The following is a 21,146-nucleotide window of genomic DNA, read 5'->3' on the forward strand; positions in this document are numbered from 1 at the left end:
AATTCGACCGAGAGAGAGTAAGAGAAGAAACTGACTTACAGAATGTACTGACTTGTATAATGTAGATATGGTAATGCTTTAAATTTCTAATTTTGTTTAAGCAATCGACTACTATGGTGTGTAAGAAAATGGTGGCTCACTGAATTCTACCTATTCAATTCGCAATTAAAATCTAACTGGCGGTCTTCTGCATATGCATAGCTATCCCTTAAAGGCACCCTCTTGCCTCTGATGGTTTGCCTGTTTCAATAATAAAGCTAAAATGCAGACCGAAACCTCAATTTCCTTTACCTGTCTCACTCCATAATCAGCACTTTGTTTATCCAAACATTTTCCTGTTACAACGTAAAACAGTCTCTGATCATCCAGATGACAGAAAAGGCACCGGAAATAGAAGTTAAATTCAAAATTAACCTAATAACCGGATGACGAGTAGCCTGAATGGGTTTACGAAGATTGATCAGAAATAGGTGCACCTACTATAACTTGTGGGATGAATGGTTATAGTGGGTGTAGATATGAATTTATGTACAGGATAATCAAGCCAAATAAAATTTTTAATTCTTCTGCTGCCAACTTGAGAGTTTTTCAGTTGTAAAGAAACCCTTAATAAATTTTCTAGTAATAAATACAACTACAATGTCAGGCACTAGTAATATTCAGTTGCATCTCTCATGTTGCCATGCTACAACAGAGATCGGCCAGGTGAGAAAATAGTTCCAAATAACTTCACCCAGAAATGATGAATTGAGACTGGTATGGAATGCTGACAAATCATACATATGGCAGAGATAAAAGGAAAAAGAAGTTCAAAGGTAATCATCAGTATTAGTTACAGGATTACGAAATTAGGTAGCAAGACTACCAGAAAGTATCTTGTAAACAACATTGCCTGCTACTGTGTTTTGAGATTGATTCTATAATCTGTGTTTCTTCTAATATTTTTCATACAGATGTAATTACTACCATGTCTCTAGTTGCTATCAGATCTCCTGAGGAAGAGCTGGCCATGATTCAGAGGCAGAATGCGGTTTGAGTCTGAAACTGGCCATCAGGGCAACGTGGTCTGATGACCATAGTGGTGACGGAAGACCAACACCCACACTTTCAAAATCGAGAAGCTCCAATAAACCTTCAACCCTCAAACTGTCCGCTGTTGAAAAACATCTATTTAGTCAGAGAAAGGTACTTAAATATAAAACCGATGACCAAAAAACTAAAAAAATTATGACAATTCCATTGACTGTGCTGCAAAGCTTAAACAAACAGCTAGAAACGGAGTATAACCAGATCCTCCATCTACATTATTTTGAATATGAACTTCGAAAGAAGGTTAAGAAACTGAAAGTTTGAGAACATTTTTCCCACAACAGGAAAAGGAGGGGGTGGAGGGATCAAGGTCATAATTAAGAGACTGGCGAAGTGGGCATATTTTTCTAATTATGTGTCTCCAACATCACCGAATAGCCAACCATCATGCCCAAAGGGTCTCTCCTAATTCACAAAACAGACTATGGTCATTCTCAAGGGGACAGAGTTCACTTTCTAGGCTGACCAAAGTTAAATGCAAGGGTTTTTGATGGCACGTGGAAATGATATAATTCTGCTCAGATTTGAAGGAACAATTTGTTTGGAGGTGTCTAATTGTTGCTCAATTCAATTTAAGATCCTCCTAGCAGCTTTTTTCTATGTTAAGAAAATTTCATTCATAAGAGATGGTTAGCAAAATTCACTCCTAAAAGCCTTTATTACTCTGCTCAGGAAGATGAAAAGAACTCACCTTAAGTACTATATAATCTACAATCAACTAGGATACCTCTCTTTTGTGCAGTATCCAAAAGCATTCCAGCAATCCAGTAATAACAAAACTGGTTGGACTATTTTAAACGTATCAGAACATAAAAAATCAAAAGAATTAAGGTTATCCAACAAGGCTATTCCTGTTTACAAAATCTTAATTAATGCATAGGATAATGATCCCCAACTGATATGTAAGAAACAGAGACCAAGAAAGAGGTAACTGTGGCAAAATTTCCAACCTGAAGTCCTAATTTCTTGATGTTTTGTAGGATTCGAATTTATAAGAATTTGAAAAGTTCATGCATGTGCTGAAACCAAATTTTTTCCCAGCAAATCCAGATAACAATGAGTTCTTTTTTATTGTGAAAGAAAAAAAGCATCTATGATGAAACTAAAATTTCCTGTCTAAAAAGAAACTAAATTCTGACAAAAAAGCAACCATCAATACCATATAGAATGAGTGAATCTAAAGAGATTAAAAAGTAGGTGCTCATCTAACCAAAAACATATCCTTGGTGCTGTTATTCAATCTACAAATATCCTTGGTGTTTGGGGCTTGCAGAGCAGACTTATGGTGGACATGATCTCACTTTAAAACAAAAGAATAGTTGCAGGGAAAATGTAGAGTCAGGTATATGTTTTTATCTGTCATCTGCACTAGATATAGTGCAGGGGTATTTTGTACTGAAGGCCTTGCAGGTGTTTGTTTTTGTTATACCAAGGGTCTGGGTAGGAGTTTTTGGTTTTGGCAAATGCCTATACAAGGGTTTGAGGCAGGGGACAGGATTAAGTGCTGGGGATCTATGTAATTGTGGGAGTGCTCCTCACTGTGTGTCCGTGTGCTTCAGATTGTAAAGTCATTGACGAATGTATGCTGAGGGAAGCCTAGTGCCTAAAACAAAGGCCAAGGTCTTACCTCAGCATTTGTTCTTTCATACATGAATGAAAAAGCATTAATTTTCAATAAAAGAAAAACCAATAACATAAGTCACCATGCCAGGCCAAAGATTTTTACATGAAGGCTCCTTCATGATTGAGTTATTCTTCAATTAAATCATATGTATTAAGAGTTGCTTATAACAACTACCTACTTACAAAGTCATGCTCAAAAGCCTCCTCTCCCCATATCTCAGGTAAGTGCATCTACCCAGTTTCCCAGGGCACCAAATTAAGAATTGCTACTTCTTTAACTTTGTAAGCCACTTTTAGCAAAGAAACTCTCCCTTTCCCCTAGTTACCAATAATAAACGGCACATCACAACAACTATTCACAAGGCTCAATGTGATTGGTGCATCTTAATCACAGGATAACTTGGTAAGTGCTGCTGAACATGTAACTACAATTGATGTTATCTTACTATATAACAACTAATACAAGTAGATTTGTTTTTCCTGAAAATGTTATTTAAGAGCCACATAACAATGCATTTTAAGCTGATGAATAAACATTCACAACTGTAAAATTTTAAGAGAATATCATCTAACCAACTTTAAATGACCCTGTCAATTAAGCAAAAATAATAAGAGCAGATTTTGGCATTGCAAACTTTAATAGTAAACAACACAATGGTCAAAGGAAAGAGAGTTATGAATTGGAAAAAACTTTGCAAGGTCAACCAATTGATCAAAGGTAACTCAAATTATAGGGCAAAGTATACCTGTGTAGAGAATATAATCTAAGGTTCCAGCAAATCCCGAAGTGAAGTAGGTAAATAAAGGCTCATGGTTCTCAAGGCTCATCCTATTGAACTGTTTTTCATCAATCCCTCTCAAATGGAAAAATGATGCATATGCACTAGCCTGTAAAACAACTTTTCCTGCATGAGCATGTAAGTTCAATGAGAGTGAAAATGATAATTCATCATGAGGACAAAAGCAGCGACACCAACAAAAAGTAAATACAGAAGAAGGGGGCTCTTCTATTTCCAATCACAGATGGATAGAGTACAATACTAGATCATCAATTTATATCAATTAGCAAATAAAAATAGTACTCATACAAATTAATTATATTCCAGGGACCAGATCTAAACTGGTCAGACAAGAAGCCCATAAGGTTTGTGAAAGGCAATATGAATGAATCATGCCTTAAACTTGTTTGGCAACTATATGAGCTCAAAAATTAAGAAAATAGAAAGCATAGGAAAATGTATATATTCATTTGCTTACCAATAACATCTGAGAAGTAAATTCTAAATTTTCCTATGGCATGCTTGCAAAGGGGTGGGAAACAAAACCTAGATACATCAAATAAGTGAGATCTAAGCATATATGGCTGCGATTATGTCAGAAATACGAGCCAAATATAGGTTTCTCTGAATATAAACAATAATCTTACCAGAGCCAATGAGTGTTCAAGCTTGAGAATCTGATATATACCCAATGGATCAGTTCTCTCCCCAGAAACAGAATTGATTCTGCCTCTAACAAGAAGCATATGAGGATCACTGTGGCATTTAATTATGAATTAGACATTGACCTTTGTATTTATATCTATATGTATAAACAAATTCAGAATATGAAAATTTTATAAAATACAAAACATAGCGCTTTTCCCATAAAGCTTGGGAAAGATCTATACGGAACTTATCTATTATTTTTCACAATATCATGTTCATAAAGATGCAAAATAAAAGGGCAGCAGCAAGATTAAAAAGGAAACAACCAGAAGAAGAAAAAAGCAGCAGTTCCTTCACTCAGCTATTTTGAAGCAAATTTTAGTAATACGCAAGTTTATCTTACATTTCCTTTATATGATAATATTTTCACTTTAGTTTAAATTCATTGAGAAAGAAATGAATGGGAACTCAAAACCACTAGTGATCCTTTGAAAAAAAAAAAACCACTACGTCACTGCAGCAGCAGACTAACCTTTCAGGAGGAGAGTTCAAATCTCCACAAATCAATAGAGGAATTTTTGATTGGGCAATTTTCTCCAGTCCACGGACAAGGTTTGCAACCTTGATGATGGAGAAAGGGTGGGAGTTATTATTAAAAAGATATATCCTGCTTGTTTAAAGAATAAAAGAAATGCAGATATTTGAAAAAAAATTATAATAAAAACCTGGTATAATTGTACGTCTGGCAGTTCAGTGTTTGCATGTATATGGGTATTTGCCTGAGGTTGAAATCATGACTTTTGAGCTTGCCTAGATTAAGAGATTTAAAGCTGGAATACATCAAATACATACTGTACCACACAAATTCTAAACTGAAGGTCATCATTGGTGCTGCCATCTCTTATTGCTTCTAATATGACAATAAGTGCAACATTGTCCTGCAAAACAAAAATAAAGATTTAGAAGAAAAAGAGGAGCAGCTGATACAACAAATGACTGCAGCAGAAACAAAATCAATCAGACCATAACGCAAAGTGATTCTTATGTAAGATATAATACCTTCATTAGGCGAATATGGCCCACATGTTTGAGTTCAGGTTTCAAATCTTCAACAACTACCTGTGCCCTGCGATCAAACTCAAGCTACATCCACAAGTTCAGAATCATAACTACACAACATGAAAAGTTATTCAATCAACTTAAATATTCTTCACCTCATATTTCATGATTTCTTTGAATAGATCATGGCGATAAAAAGTTGCACATCCCTCACTTATATAATGGCGGCTAGAAGTATACAACTGCAAGACGTCCAATAATATCATTTTCTTAGTATACTTGGATCAAATGTCTTATATTGTGCTATTGTATAATCATGCTATTTCTAGATTAGTTTGAATTCTGAAACATTGTTTGTATATTTCATCACATTGAAAATATTTAAAGCACTTTTAGGGATATCAATGCATGCATGTTCGTAACGCTCACCAGTAATACTTGATTAAAAAACAAATTCATTTATTAGCTCATAAGTACAGTTTAAGCCATGATTAGAAAAGGTTATATGATATTACTTCTTCAACCCTGTACCTTTTCATGAGAGCTTAAAAATGTTTCCTAACAGAGCATCATTTCAGAAAAAAAAAAAAATTCAGAGTTTCAAAAATTTTACCTCTGTTCGTTTCCTCTTGTACATAACAGAATAACCACATTTCATCAGCTCAGGTTGAAGGTAACCTTCAAAATGATCACTTTGCACCTACGAAGTGGCATGTTAGACAATCTTAAAAAGTTAAATAATGTAAGGCATACATGATCCAAAACCATATTCTTTCAAAAGATGCAAAATAGTAAAAAAGAAATTCACCTCCTGAAGACAAATAATATCAGCATCATATCCAATGATCTCTTGCAGCAAATTTTGCTTGCGGTATTCCCAAACAACAGCCCAACTTGGACAGTAACTGTACTTACCCATACCAGTGTACATGTCAGCAAGGATATTATATGATAGCACACTAAATGTTAAACTATCAGAAGTCTGGGATTTGAAATGGATGTTATGAGATTTCATATAACTTCCAATTTCAATCATGCAGCGAGGACAACGAGGAGGGAAAGTAATCACAGGATCAGTCACTATGATATTGATAGGAGCCAACTGAGTGCCCTCAGCATAGTCCACAGCCACACATTCCAGCCTAAGAGTGAAGCCAACATCTTCTTTAGAAGGTTTATAAGTTTTAGAAGAGCCCACCTTGATCCATACTTTCCCTTCTCGCTCTACCACCAGTGTATTTTCACCAAATAATTGGTCGGCACTGAAGTCTGGCCATGAGCCACAACTCCTAAGCCTTCTTAATTCTTGTTGACCACCAGTTGCAGTCTGTTTTTCCGTTTTAACTGCATGACTATGAAGCTTCACATGCATTTGCCATGCATCTAAGAAGCACTGCGAAGAGCAATGATAACTCTGGTCAACTGGAATCTCTAGCTTTACACAGGACATACACTGAACAGTAGCCAACTTAGAAGGGTGCACAGAGCAAACCACCTCACGATACCTAGAATTTAGAAACCACCTCCACTTCAATGTCATATGATGGTGGAATGTGAAACAAATCAATATTCCTTACAATCCAAAAATACATCCTCTTCTCGTACAAGAATTTTAAAACATTGATGATAGAATTTTTATTTTTTTTTTTGGTTGTTTAGACATCTGGGGATGCATGTCAAATTGTCGATAGGGAATTTGGTTCCAAAACAACAGGAAACTTGAAAACACAATTTTCTTAATCCTTTTAATAAAGCTCTTGCCCCATATGTGAAGAAGAGAGAATCTGATTACTTTTAACAGTTTGGTATACAAATGATTGGAAAACCATAAAAATCAATCCACCTAACGTAAACCCTTGAGAAATAACCTAAGTCAAACAAGATTAGAAGACTCAACCAACTTTTTTTCACATATATATGATGACAAATGTGCAATACATGACCAGACGCCTGCAACTACTATTAGGGAACAAGGCCTTCACACCGAAAATTGAAGTTTCTTTTCATAATAAAGGATCCATTGAAAGAAAAAAAAAAATCAAGGATCAACAAAAACTCATGCAACATATATTTCGATTCCTCTTATATTTCTTCCTTATCTAACAAAAGTTCTCAGTAAGTGACTCATTCGGACAAACCAATTGAAAAAGAAAGCCACAACAAAAACTCTGCTTGTATTCTATTTTCAAAGCCAAGAAACCAACAACACAAAGAAATTAATATAAAGATAGGAAGGACATGAGAAAAGAGATAGAACCAGCTGAAAGTGAGGGAATATGGAGGAAGAGGTTGAAGAGCAGGAAATGCTCTGTAGTTGACACGAACGTCTGGGTTGATTTCGCATCCCTCCACTGGCGTATTTGATGGAAGAGTCACCGCCATTTCGTATTCCTTCGAGTCTTGAGAACCCATTTTGACTTTAAGATCAAGGATACAAGCATATTACTAACAGTAATGAGACAGCGAGAGAGTGACTAAGAGAAAAAAAAAAAAAAACAGAAGAAATTATAAGTGTTTTTGGGATTTGGAGTATTTGGGGAAAGGGAGAGAAAAGAAAAGGCCTGGAAGAATCAGATATGGATTTACAGCCAAAATAATGACAAAAAAAGGCTATATATGGAAGGGTCAAACATAGGTCCTACAAATTCTTCTTTCGTTTTTTTCTCAGTCGCGCTCTCACTATCTCATTTCAGTATTATTAAATGGATGACTCTGTCTTCGAATACACGCCAAATGAACCCACAAATGTTCCTACCAAATACACTCTTCAACCCTCCTTTCATATTTCCTTATTCTTTTGCCTTCTGTTTCCTCCCTCTTTTCTCACTTCCTTCACCTTTATATTTATTTCTTTATGTTTTTGTTGATTAGTTTCTTGGCTTTAAAAACAGAAGATAGAAATATAAGAGAAATTGAAATATATATATATATATATTACATCAGTTTCTGTTGGTTCTGATTTTTCTTTTTAACGTATCATCTAAACTACAATGATTTTATCAAGGAAAGAGTTTTAAAGCCTTTACCCTCTCTCTTTCCCTTTGCTGTTTCGCTCATCTGCTAGGGTTTAATCAGGGTATTCTTCCCCTCCCCTTCCCCTCTATCTCCTCCAACAAACAGCCGATGGATAGATACCAGAAAGTAGAGAAGTCAAAGCCAGAACCACCCATTAACGAGAATGAGATCCGAATCAATTCCGGAGGCGCTATTCGAAACTACATCAACTATGCTATTTCTCTTCTTCAGGTTCCTTTTTAGTCTTTTCCTTTACGTCTCATTTCTTTACTGAATATTTCTGTTTCCATTTTTGTTCCCTGAGCATGTTGTGCCTGTGCGTTTCTTGGTTTGTTTTGGGTATGTAGCATTGGGTTTATTTGCCTTTTTTTTTCTTGAGTTTCTCGTGTAGAGATTTCGATGTGGGTATTTTTAGTGCAGGTTTGAGGGTTTTGTCAACAGATTCTTTTCTTGAACTTGAACTTATTTCAGTAATATTTTAGCTACTTTCATAGGCGTAACTGTCATAGCTCATAACTGACTTGTAACTAGTAAAAGCTGTCAATCCAAATTAAAAGATTCTTTTTATGATCGACACATAACTTTCCTTTGAATTCTACTAGATTACTGATATCAGTCAAAGTAGAAATTCTTATATTTGATCTATTTCTAATTTTTGTTTGTTCCACACTCCTTATAATGTGGTCAATCAGATCAAGTGAATTGTTATTTACCCTAGAAAGAGACAAAACTGACAAAGACTTAGTTGATGATGCAAGTATTGATGAAGGGCAATGAACCTCCGGAGCCATGTTTTCAATTTTATCTTATGCAATCGTTGAATGTTAAGTAGGCTTCTTCATGTAACTCTTCATGAGTATTCTAAGTACCCTTTTCTCATGCACTCCTTGCTTCATATTTAAAATATAACTATGACAGATGTCCTTGGTTTTTTCAGGTTTTAAAGATGAACTTGTAGGGCTCGGAAACCATGAATTTTTCCCTGAATTTGGGATTGTGCAAGATGCTGATCATCTTGATGCAATTGGTGCTATAGGTAAATTTTGTGCTCTTTAATTTGGCATTCACCTCATTTTATTCTGTTTATATATTACCTGCTGATGGAAAATACCTCATTCATTATCTGATACAAATGTTATAAGCTCAAACTTAAAATAGTTTAATGGTGTATTCTTGGCTGACTTGAGAATTAATTATGCCATCAACTACATTTCTTTTCCCTGTAGTGTGGTTTATTTAACACACAACATTCTTGTGCTGAACTCGAAATCTTTGATTTCAGGAATTGCTCACTGTTTTAGTTTTGGTGGAAACAGAAACAGAGTTCTTCATGATCCTGCCATCCAGCCACGATCAGACTTATCCAAGGAATGGTACATGAAGAAAGAGGAGCACATCATGAGAAGCTTCTCAAGTTAAAGGATTTGATGAAAACTAAGGTATCAGATGTGTAAGACAAATCCGTTTAGCCATAACAATAATAGGGTGCATGATATTACTTTAGATATTCGTATATGTTCATATCACAAGAATTCTTAGCGCCCCTTCTGCTATTGTGTTTGAATATTGGTGGAAATTTCAGGCAGGGCAAAGGAGGGCCAAGAAAAGGCACAAGTTCATGGAGGACTTCCCTAAAGAACTTTATAAGGATTGGAATAGGAAGGCTTGAATGAGGCGATATTTCTCCACCTAGATACAGTATAGTTGCTTATCAGAAGGCAGGCTTGAGAACATTATGAACGTTGATAATTTTCAGAATTTGGACAGAACTTTTGGTGGGAAAATAGTATTATGAGGAGGTGATTTCCGACAATTTTACCAATTGTCTCATCTGGATCAAAAAATTGTCTTAAGCATCATATATTTTGTGTACTTTGACCAATTACAATTACAATTTTTTGGACAAACGGTCTGCAAATGTAAAAAATTGTACACAAATTGTTGCTTGGCAACTTACATGCATATATCATATGAGCTTTTCTTTTTTTCTGAAAGTTCAATATGTGATAGATAAAAACAGGTTGAGCCTGAGCTCCCCACCAATATGAGCTTTTCTGATCATGGCTTTAACTGTACTTATGAGCTAATACATGTAATTGATTTTTTATCAAGTATTACTGGTGAGTGTTAGGAACATCCATGCATTGATACCCCTAAAAGTGCTTTAAATAATTTTTAATGTGGTGAAATATACAAGGAATGTTTTAGAATTCAAACTAATATAGAAATAGCATGACTATACAATAGCTGAATATAGGACAGGCTATTTTGATCCAAGTATACCAAGGAAATGATATTATTGGATGTCTTGCTGTTTTATACTTCTAGCTGCCCTTATATAAGTGAGGGATGTGCGACTTTTTTATTGTCATGACCTATTCAAAGAAATCATGAAATTTGAGGTGCAGAATCTCTAAGTTGAGTGTAAGCTTTTATGTTGTGTTGTTATGATTCTGAACTTGTGGCTGTAGCCTGAGTTTGATCAGAGGGCACAGTTAGTGGTTGAAGATTTGAATCCTGAACCTAAACATGTGGGCCGTATTCCTTTAATGAAAGTATTCTATCTTTCATAAGAATTGCTTTGTGTTATGGTCTGATTGATTTTGTCTCTGCTGCGGTCATTTGTTATATCAGCTCCTCCTCTTCTCTTCAAAATCCTTCTTTTGGTTTTCGAAGACTAGTATTGCAATTGTCATGTTAGAAGGAATGAGAGATGGCAGCACCAATTATCACTTTCAGTCTAGAATTTGTGTGTGTTTGATGTTATTCCAGCTTTACATCTCTAGACCTGGACAAACTCAAAAGTCATGATTCCAACCTCAGGCAAATACCCACCCATATACATGCAAACACTGAACTGCCAGACATAAAATTATACCTGGTTTTCTATTTTTATTGTCAAATAGATGTCTGTATTTCATTTATTCTTAACAAAGCAGAATCTGTCTTTTTAATAACAACTCCCCCATTTTCTCCAAGGTTTGCAACCTTCTCCATGAACTGTAGAAAATTGCCAATTAAAGATTCCTCTGTTGATTGCCAATTAAAGATTCCTCTGTTGATTTGTAGAGATCTGATCTCTCCTCCTGAAAGGTTAGTCGCTGCAGCAGCGAAATAGTGGTGGTTTTTCAAAGGATCCCTAGTGGTTTTAACTTCCATTCATTTCTTTTCTCAATGAATTTAGACTAAAGTGAAAAGATCATCATATAAAGGAAGTGTAAGATAAACTTGCTTATGACTAAAATTTGCTTCAAAATAGCAGAGTGAAGGAAGTGCTGCCTTTTTCTTCTTCTTCTGGTTGTTTCCTTTTTAATCTTGCTTTATTCTGCATCTTCAAAAGTCCGTATAGTCCTTTCCCCAAACATGCCACTTCGATCGGGCATCGTTGCCTAGGCTGCCCGCCCACAAAATCAAATACCAGTGCTATAAAAATATTTCATAGCCCTAATAGAATACTTTGACCGAATTATAATTATCTTTATCCCAAAAAAATAAAGATGATGTACGAATCCTCTTGGCTAAATCAAACTGCCAAGTTTAATGCGCTTTCCAAAGAAACACTTGGTACAGCGACATACGTACTCGCTGCTCATCCTACCCCTTTATTTTCAGTAATGCAATTAAGTCAGCAAACTCATAGTATTAAATTTATAATCTGTCAGAAAAGTTTACGAAATGGTTGCGATAAGGAGTGTCGATTAAGAATGCCCTTCTTCACAATTAATGGCTTAGTGATGGTTTAGAAAATTATTATTTTTTTGGTATATAGAAAAAAGTTATTAATCATTTGGTTTTCCCTCGCTTTCTCGAGACTATTTAAGATCAGAGTTCAAATTCATTTATATAAACTGAGAGAGAGAGAGAGAGAGAATGGAAGGAATTGAAGAGAAAACCAGAGACGAGGCTCGCAAAGTGCAGATCGCCATTCGCTGTGCCAAAGCTGCGCTTCTGCTTTCTTCACTGAAATCATCCGTGACTCGCGTCTTCGAAGCTGCAAACAATGACGAAGACGAGGTTATTCAATTTGCTCCTCTTTTCTTTTCTTTTTTATTTTTGCTCAAATTTGTGATTTTTAAGGTTCAGATTCTTTAAGTTTTTTGTTTTTCGTCACTCGACGCTCAGGAAAAGGAGAAGATGAGGAGAGAGATTGAAAATCTGAGGGTGGAGTTAGTGAAGGAGCGACTGAAGATCAAGAAAATCAAACTCTGTGGAGTGATGGAGTTGATTCTTCAACTCATCTTGGTTATGTTGATTTCCAGTTTCTTTATGAAGCTAGCATTCGATTTCTTCCTCTTTGCTGATGAATCTTCCTTTTGGTAATCAATGAACAAACTAGCTACAGCTCGACCTTTTTTAAAAATGTTCAGTCACTTAGAATATGAACATTGAATCCATTTTGAAGAAAATTTAGTTGTTTGTGTGAGATAAATTGCCAAACAAATTTACTCATCATTACTTTGTTGTTTTGTGTTTGTTCGGACTACGACATTTCAATTTTATGCTACAATGATTGCCAATTTCATCAAGTTCGTTCATAAGGCTAATAGGGAAGAATGCATTCGGCTCTGTTTGGTTATTTTCCTTTCTTCCTCTATTTTTTTATTTTTGGGAGTTTGTAGACGTGTTTTATTCCCATATGTTGGAGTAATTTATCTTAGCAGTAGCCATAGTCAGATTGATACTGCAGCACACGCTTTTGGATTGCGATTGAATATCTAACCTCAATAATGAATCCAATAACAATTATTCCGCTAGTTTATCCGAGGAAACTAGGATATTAATTTAAAGATTATTACTATTTGCATGCATTTAATAACGATCCAAAGCCCGTTGGTTGAATTAAACAAATTAATAATACTACTCTTTTTCACACGAAGGAATAAAAAGATGGTGCCACGAGAAGAAGGGAAAGGAAATGCCCAGCTAGCTGAACTAAAACCGCGCGAATGGTTTTAACTTAAAGTCTCGTGCATATATACAATAAAACAAATAAAAGGAATATAGAAGAAACCTTCTTTGCTGAGTTATGTTCACCATAAAGGCCTAGCTGTTATTGTTTTGCTTGCAGAAATTAGTACTTGGTAATTTGAGAACACAAATTCAAATTATAGGAAAAATAAAAAAGAAGCTGACTCGATGCCTCTTCTATCCAGACTTGCTGGGCTAAACAAACCTCAAAAAAGGTTCACCAAAGAACCAGACCAAAGAAATTTTGATTTTGTAAACGGCATTATAATATGCTGATCAGTTAAGTAAACGGCATGAACGCAGCAGGGAACTTAAGGTCCCAGAACAAGTCAGAAACGCAAAATGAGAGGGGTTGAGAAGGATTATTTTGAAAAACTTTAGTAGTAGGTACCTCAAAGGAATTATAAACGATGTAACCACAAGGTCCACGACCCACCTATTCCCACCTACTTGCTGCATGCCCAACTTTTCAATTCCATACGCCCAGTCAAGTGAACAGTGAACTAGACCACCTCAGATTTGTATTTTCAGGCAAAAAAACTTCACAAATGACGGATATTTAATTGCTCGTTCAGGGTAAACAAGCTCCACATATGCTAAAAACATGTAGCTATCAGTCTATCACCTGATTTCACCAGGACTAGTGTCTACTTACACGGCACAAAAGTTCTTACGTACTTTTCTTTGCCACGCAGACCTATGCGTCTTATATTTACAACGCAGTTTCCATCCCGGATTGTAGCATTGAAATGTCTCAGCTGAAATTGCACAAAATCAGACCAAATCATATGCCTCTTGCAAGGGGAACTACGGAAAAGAATGATGGAATGCATCTCCACTGCGATGTCAAGCTGTTTACTGTCCAGTGAACCATGTGAAAAAGCTTTTTGAAATGGACAAAACTAAGGCTGCTTTCGGGTGCCAATATCATGTACATTAGTCCTGCAAATTTACAGTCAAATCTAGATGAGCCAACGCTTTGGTGGAAAAATGAAAACATGGTATGTTTTTGAATACTTATAACAGTTTAGGTTTTATCCCTTTCGGATAATGTGATGCTAAACCAACCCAAAAGGACAGGCCACCCAACCAATCAAGGCTGCCATGTGAACTTTAAATTCAAATTCTTAACAGCCTACTGGGGCAGAATGAAAGGCAGAATCAAAAAGTAAATCACTTGGAGTATTTTAGGTACTACAAAATGGTTGGTGTGACAACATAAATCTTATGAAAGCAACATTCCATTCCAAATATTCACCAAATTCAATTGCCTATGAAGAGCAAAGGAAGCTAGTTTCCACTATTCCAAAGACTGTATAGAACGAAAAACAAAAAGAAGCATCTTATTTAGAAGTTCATTGCTAGAATAGATAATTGACAGTACCTTTAATCAAATGCATATGGGTCATCCACATAAGGATTTAGAGAACCTTCTGAAAACAAATCACCAATGTTTGAAGCTTTTGGATGACTTCCCTTGGTTCCCTGCTTGAGAAATGTATCAGTAATGAGCTTCTCTAATATGGGGAAGGAATCACACTGTGATTTAAACAGTCAAGCATATCCTGATACAACTGGTCATAGGTCATTACTATAAACAGTTACTCTATGTTATTTATTTTTTATCTTATTTTCTTTCCATTTCTAACAAGTCTTGCCCTAATTCCTTGTCTTAGGTTAATCATACACTCAGGATCCTACTAATGCTAAATATTTGGGCTTCAGCATTTTCTAAGGAGGGTTATTAATTCGTTAGGTGCAGGCCATACCTCTTCTAAAGAGGAACAGAAATTTGTTTCTTCTACCATTTCTAATGGAATCCACTAAGAAGCTACTCACATAACCAAATCCAGCAAGAACAAAATCTTCAACTCATCTATGCTCAGCCTATAATTCTTTTAGCAACATCATTATCAAAAGCAGAATAGTGAGAATTCTAAAATATGGGGAAAGGTATGAAAGAATGTAAATTTAATTGTTGATCCCTTAATGATTTAGCCAGTTTTGAGTTTTCTTTTTTCTTCTGCCAAGCATAAAATGAATCTTTCAAGCAGTCATGCTTAGAGAAGAAAGGCGCAAATGATTTTGAAATACGACTAAGATCCAGGAACTACTCTTCAGCTTTTGAGTACCTTGACAAAACTTCTGGGGGTATTGGCTTTTGGTGTACGGACCTTCTTATGTTTCCTTGGATCCTGATGTAATGTCAGACAAGGAAATTCAGCATGGATTTTGTGCGTGTGTGTGTGTATATACGAATCTACAACACCACTGACCAACCTATATCACGCATAGGTTGTCTACCAAGGATATATGCTTTTCATCTGTCAATATGGTATCAGGGACAAACCTCAAACAAGACTGTACTCCTCGTTTTTCTTCGTTTTGTAATTGTTCTTCCATTAGTAGTTTCAACTTCATATTCATGGTGAGTTACCTGACATGACAAAAGGTAAGCCTAAGGAGGTTCGGAGGATGTGTCATGACCCAGTAGCCAAGTAAGTACAAAAGTTGAATGTTCGTCTCATCCTTTTTCCCAACCTAACTGGAAATAGAAAGAAAAATGGAGAAAGCAGCAGATAAGTACTGCACCTTCTTATGATGCTTAGGAATGCTCATTACACTTCCTGTGTTGGCATTTTCTACTTTCTTCAACAATTTTGACACTGGTGTTTGTGTTACACCTGGGAATGGTGATTCCTGTAGACAATATAAAAAGACAATTAAGGTGCCTTGTATATTACAGTGATTCCTGCAGACAATATAGAAAGCAATTTAGTCGACTTGTATATTTTGTCTCAGCATTTAACGAGTCAAAGTGATTTAGTGCTATTTGTTACCTTCTCTTCGTTCTCTGGCCTTACTAGAGCTCGTTGACTTCTTTTGCCACCATCAGAATCTCTCATCTTGATTGAAGAAATGGAATAATCCTGCAAGGAAAGTAATTTATCAAATTGATGGCATTTTAGATGATGTGTTATAATACATATGTAATTGCAATTTAATATATGCTTAACCTACTCCAAGGCAAAGCATACAAGGTAAGGTTTCTGACTTCAAATAGCTTATAACAAGAACTAGAAGATCTATGTCTGCCAACTATGCATCTATTTTTGTCAGTATATGTGTTCGGTGTGTTTGTGTTTTAGTCCATTTTGTCTGTGTGGAACGTCTCAGCATAAAACTCTAAGCTATGATCTTGGCTGCCACAATGGTATCTACAAAGTGTGATACGGGTGACAATCACATCATACATGGCCTTCTATTCTACCATCCTTCATTTCCATCCTCATGTGCTTTCCCTTTCCAAAAGCACAGATTCAGCCAATTGTGCAGAGAAATACAGTTCCAGGCTTCCAGCCATGCTCGATATACGGTGAAAAGTAAATCCAGTCAATGCCAGAACTTACAAACTGTCTTCAAAAGTACAAACACGATTCAATGAAATTTTCTGGTAAAAATGACCATTGAAAAGCCTAGCTATAACTTATTGCACAATGGAGGTTTCAGTATCTACACATTTGAACCACATGAAATTGTTTATGTGACAGTTAATGGTATGTTCCATTCTTTACATACATGCACAGGATGAGAGAGAGAATGAGCAATCTATAAAAGAAACAAGCCAACCTTTTTCGAATTTACTTCTTGTTCCTCTTGTGGTTTGTCACCCATCACCTTCCACTGGAGTTGCAATAGAGCCCTCTGCCTGTCTTCCTGCAACATATTAACATAAACTTAGTCCAGAGCACATATTATATCAATTAATATAAAAGGTGCAGCAAATACATACTTTGGACTTTTGGAGACTTAACTCCTCCTGAAGCTTTCTGCACTCATCTTCAAATTGACACCTCAAAGCTTTGATCTGAGCTTCATGTTCATTCCAAAGAAATGTTGTTTTCTAGTCCAATTCTTAAACTATCAGCATATCAAATACAATTTTACTACTACTACAAATAATTCAAAATTAAAACTTAATGGTGTAAATACCTCTCTGATTTCATTTTCTGCCTGAAGTTGGGCACATTTTAGCTCCTCATGGTGGTCAGCTTTGAGATTTAGTTCCTTTCTATCATGCTCCTGCAGAAGACGAGTGACCTAAAAGACAAGTGCAATTCATATTTATAAACTGCACTATCATAGATGCGCACGAACATATTTTAAATTATAATATGAAATAAACAAATTTTATCAGTGTATTACAAAACAACAGCATTAACTAGCAATACCACAGCTCATATATGCTGAAAGAGAATGACAAACAACTTGATTATAAGTTTGCACTAGTTTTCAGTGCCATACTAAAGCAGCATTTTCCTCTTGAATGCGCAACAAGTGCAGCCTTGATTCTTCTTTGCACTCTGCAACCTTCTGGTCACATTTCTGTTCCATTTCTCCAACAACTTTGTCAGCCTGAAAGTTAAAGTAGGTGAGAACCAGTATTTTCTGTGTATTGCAGCATACAACAATCAAGAGCAAACCTTCTCTTTCTCCAGTTTAACAATCTCCTGCTTCTGTACTTCGTACTTCCTTCGTATGTCATTAATTGCCTAAGCAAACTCCTCAGAATATCAATCTGGTTGCCAAAATCTTTAAGAATTCATATGGCATGGATGAAAAAAAATGATACCTGATCATTCCTCTGAGATATTTCTTTCAAATGTCTAGATAACTCCAACTGCTTACTTTCTAGCATCACATCATATTGCTTCCTGGCTTCCACAAGATTACTTTCAGCAGCTGTCAGCATTGCCTGATTCTGCAGAAGCGTACAGAATCTTAAACTTATATGAAAGCCTGTATAAGAGTTTCAAATTTACATATTCTGTAACTGTTTCCTAAACCTCTGAAATTTGATCTTCCAGCTTCTTTTCTCTTTCTTTATATTGCAGGATAAGCCATTCTTTTTCCTCTACCATGACATGCAGCTGACCAACTTGTTTCTCCAAAGAATCTACCTGCATCTCATGTTTCCCACACTCCTTTTCCAAATTATCAATTTCTTCTGTTTTTCCCTGTATCTCTGCTTGCATTTTCTCTGAATTATCTTTGTTCTCCATTTCCAGTGCAGAAATTTTCAGCAATAGATCTTGCTATAGGACATAAAAAAGGTTTATGTTAGCTACAAGGCTAGCTCAAATAGAGAAATATGAATTTAAATTAATATTGCAGACCATTTTATTCTCCGACGATCTTGAACTTTCGGACAATGTGTCAATTTTTTCCTCCAATTTTAGAACCAACTTTTCTGCTTCAGTCTTCTTTGAGACCAGACTTTCGGCTTCTGACTCCAACTTCTGGATTCTCTCTCCTGATAAACGGCATTCTTCTGAAAGCTGGGCCATAACAGACTCTTGGGCTTTCTGACGTTCAATGATCTTACTGTTTAACTCCTGGTTTACCAATTGTAATGCATCCCTTTCTGATGTTATGCACAAGAAATTATCATGGAGTTGTTGATACTTCTTTTGAGCATGCTTAGCAGCAAGATTGTTCTCCTGTTGGACTAACTTAAAGCAAGTGTCATAGAGAGAATTTATTTCATCAAACTTGTCAGTAAAAGTCAGACTTTGTTTATCCAGTTCAACCAACTGAGCAGCCAACACAGCAACAAAACCTTCAAGATTTTTAATCTCCCAGAGAGATATTGATAGCTTTCTAGCAAATTCATCATTACTCAACAGAAGATCAGTTTTCTCTTTCTCCAAGTTCTCCTGAGTGGTTAGCAAACATTTTATTTCGTCTTCTTTTGATCTTAACTCAAGCTGAACTTCTTCCATTTTAGAGTTCAAACTCTCTGCAGCCTGTTTATTCACTGCTACGGTTGCTTCAAATTTCTTTATCAGAGCATCTGCATGCAAAAGATTCCACAAGGATGCTTTTATGAAGCGAACACTAGGATTCTGATGGCTGAATGTTAGACCTCCTCAAAATCAATCAACATACTTGACACTTCATCTTTTCAGTCAAAAGGTACCCTATTCTAAGAGATATGTTAGAAATTGACTGACTTAAAATTGAAATGCCTTCATTTTGCACAATTGGAAATTCTGAGAAAGCTAAGCATCCTAGAGTCAAAGTGGAGAAGAACTCATTCAACAATCTTGCTGTCTTACCATAAATCAGGATCATAAGTCATAAAAAAACTTATTCAACAAATTTTTCTGTCTTGCCTTGAATCAGGATCATTAGAAGGACTCATATGATAATTACTAGACTCAATTTCACAAAATCCTTTACTGAATGATAATTATAGCATGACTATAATATGGTAAAATTATCTACTAACTGATGCAACCACTAATTAATCTTTCAATAGTAAACAAAGCCTCTGTACAGACTCAGCCACGCATATGCTCACCTTTTTCCTCAATGAGGCTCACACTTTTGCACTGTTCATCCTTGTAAAACCTACCATTTTCCTCTTTCTCAAATTTGAGTTCTTCTATTTCCTTTCCACCTGCATTTGATATACCAAATATCCATCACGTTGTGGAATGATAAATCAAAGAATGCAATGTGCTGTCCTCTTGATCTTATAATGAAACAGATAACTAAAACAATCATCACTAGCAAAACAGAATGAATTTGAACAAAGATGATATAAGTAACTCACAGTTTCTGATCGTTTCCTCAGCAGAACTTAACTTCAAAGAAAGGCCATTCATATGCTCATTTAGTGAGTCTATCACTTTTGAGCTTTCAGACAGCTTGCCTTCAAAAAACTCCGTATCTTTCTCAGCTATTTAAGTCAAAAATAGTTAAGACATTGCAAAAAATATCATTAAAAAAATGAAATTTCGGAGGCATTACATATGTATAAAAGACCAACCATTCTGAACCTGACTGGCTAAATGCTGTAACGTTTCAGTGAGTTGATCACAAAGAGTCTTCGTTGAAGAGAATTTAGACTCGAGACCTTTCCACAGCTTCTCGTCTTCCTTTTGCTTTACTTTGAGTTTAGCATTCTCATTGAAAGCACTCTGTAACTTTTCCTCTAATACACGGATATGTTCCATTGATTTCTTCAGCTTAGAATTCTACATTTTTTCAAATTATTAATCAAATAACCGTTAAATGCAGAAAATGAAGAGTTCTCCATTGTCTCGTGAGACTAAACCCTAATCTTCTAAGATTTGAAGCACTGACGGAAGCAAGAACATTAACTATCCCAAAACAAAGCAAATATTGTATTTATGTGCTTTTCAAGAAGCTCAACGAACATGGAGAAGAAGAAGATGAAGAGAGCCAGAGAGAAAGTACCGCCATTTCCAGATCGGTCTTCACAGAAGCTTGCTCCTTAACAAGTTTCTCTACAAAAACAAATCACACCAAAAATTATCAAAATCGTTTAAATTCTTTGACCAATGACAAAACTATAACAAAATTCATCGATAAAACCTGCAGTAAGTTTCAAATTCGCGAAACTTCCCAAAGAAACTGAATCGGTAGATGGACGCGAAGGGAATGAGAAGTTTCTCGCGGCTCCGGAGCCGGATCCTGACAAGGATTTGAAATGATCCAAGCTTTTCATGCTTGGAAACCCTAGTTTCTGCATTTCAAAAGATCGAAAGACCAAATCACTAACGAAACCCTTGAAATTTCGGTGCAATCGCTCTCGATTGCTCTCCCTCTGAAAGTCCCGAGTGTTTCCTGAGTGAGTAAATTGAAAATGGTTTAGGCGCGAAAGAGATGTGGTATTTATAGACGGAGTGAAGTTGGTTAAAGGGGGTTTCGATTAGCACGCGGACGGTCCTATTGTAACGTTTTGCAGCATCCACTGAGACGCTTTACTTCTGGTACATAACTAATTATTGTCCAAGAAATAGTTTTCTTTTTTAAAAAAAAAAGTTCTCGGCTAACAGATAAAAGATAAAATTAAATTATTTCTCGTGTAAAAGAAAATGTCAAATTCAAATAAACAAAAATATAAAATAAATTAACCAAATTCAAGAAACTGCC

At 35.8% G+C, this 21,146-nt stretch overlaps 4 protein-coding genes across 10 annotated transcripts; 2 read left to right on the plus strand and 2 right to left on the minus strand.

Annotated features, from left to right (window-relative positions):
• Positions 1 to 727: 727 nt before the first annotated feature.
• LOC110417313 (carbon catabolite repressor protein 4 homolog 1-like) lies at positions 728 to 8,440 on the minus strand. Of its 5 annotated transcripts, none has more exons than XM_021429586.2 (11): positions 7,456 to 8,440; positions 6,007 to 6,703; positions 5,812 to 5,898; positions 5,354 to 5,440; positions 5,199 to 5,282; positions 4,997 to 5,077; positions 4,865 to 4,918; positions 4,672 to 4,760; positions 4,139 to 4,247; positions 3,459 to 3,600; positions 728 to 1,153 (listed from the first exon to the last, which is right to left on the minus strand). In XM_021429586.2, exons 1-11 carry the CDS (start codon positions 7,608 to 7,610, stop codon positions 984 to 986), a joined length of 1,755 nt encoding a protein of 584 aa, XP_021285261.1. In that variant the 5' UTR covers positions 7,611 to 8,440; the 3' UTR covers positions 728 to 983. The 5 variants fall into 5 exon arrangements, 4 of the variants coding, with proteins under 4 accessions (XP_021285261.1, XP_021285262.1, XP_021285263.1 ...); XM_021429587.2 differs by having other exon boundaries at positions 6,007 to 6,726; XR_002445300.2 differs by having other exon boundaries at positions 1,016 to 1,153; positions 3,459 to 3,617.
• A 691-nt stretch (positions 8,441 to 9,131) lies between these two features.
• LOC110416498 (uncharacterized) lies at positions 9,132 to 10,286 on the plus strand. Its single transcript, XM_089783711.1, is given in 4 exon segments — positions 9,132 to 9,249; positions 9,496 to 9,606; positions 9,609 to 9,652; positions 9,796 to 10,286. Coding segments are annotated over 4 exon segments (360 nt in total). The 3' UTR covers positions 9,883 to 10,286.
• A 1,660-nt stretch (positions 10,287 to 11,946) lies between these two features.
• Positions 11,947 to 12,771, plus strand: LOC110417261 (uncharacterized). The gene is made up of 2 exons (XM_021429516.1): positions 11,947 to 12,227; positions 12,336 to 12,771. Exons 1-2 carry the CDS (start codon positions 12,084 to 12,086, stop codon positions 12,531 to 12,533), a joined length of 342 nt encoding a protein of 113 aa, XP_021285191.1. The 5' UTR covers positions 11,947 to 12,083; the 3' UTR covers positions 12,534 to 12,771.
• Positions 12,772 to 13,739: 968 nt separating this feature from the next.
• On the minus strand, positions 13,740 to 20,830 carry LOC110416864 (synaptonemal complex protein 1-like). Of its 3 annotated transcripts, none has more exons than XM_021428988.2 (19): positions 20,586 to 20,830; positions 20,448 to 20,497; positions 20,017 to 20,224; positions 19,801 to 19,926; positions 19,546 to 19,644; positions 18,359 to 19,035; positions 18,029 to 18,277; positions 17,815 to 17,943; positions 17,666 to 17,734; positions 17,487 to 17,597; positions 17,175 to 17,282; positions 16,975 to 17,049; positions 16,812 to 16,898; positions 16,022 to 16,111; positions 15,774 to 15,881; positions 15,532 to 15,618; positions 15,314 to 15,376; positions 14,566 to 14,666; positions 13,740 to 14,123 (listed from the first exon to the last, which is right to left on the minus strand). In XM_021428988.2, exons 1-18 carry the CDS (start codon positions 20,740 to 20,742, stop codon positions 14,568 to 14,570), a joined length of 2,592 nt encoding a protein of 863 aa, XP_021284663.1. In that variant the 5' UTR covers positions 20,743 to 20,830; the 3' UTR covers positions 13,740 to 14,123; positions 14,566 to 14,567. The 3 variants fall into 3 exon arrangements, with proteins under 3 accessions (XP_021284663.1, XP_021284661.1, XP_021284664.1); XM_021428986.2 differs by having other exon boundaries at positions 16,975 to 17,085; XM_021428989.2 differs by lacking the exons at positions 13,740 to 14,123; positions 14,566 to 14,666; positions 15,314 to 15,376; positions 15,532 to 15,618; positions 15,774 to 15,881 and adding an exon at positions 15,889 to 15,933 and having other exon boundaries at positions 16,975 to 17,085.
• Positions 20,831 to 21,146: the final 316 nt, after the last annotated feature.

The sequence above is a fragment of the Theobroma umbraticum genome, unplaced genomic scaffold, assembly GCF_002168275.2.
Source record: "Theobroma umbraticum cultivar Fairchild unplaced genomic scaffold, ASM216827v3 scaffold_51.0, whole genome shotgun sequence".
Taxonomy (NCBI): domain Eukaryota; kingdom Viridiplantae; phylum Streptophyta; class Magnoliopsida; order Malvales; family Malvaceae; genus Theobroma; species Theobroma umbraticum.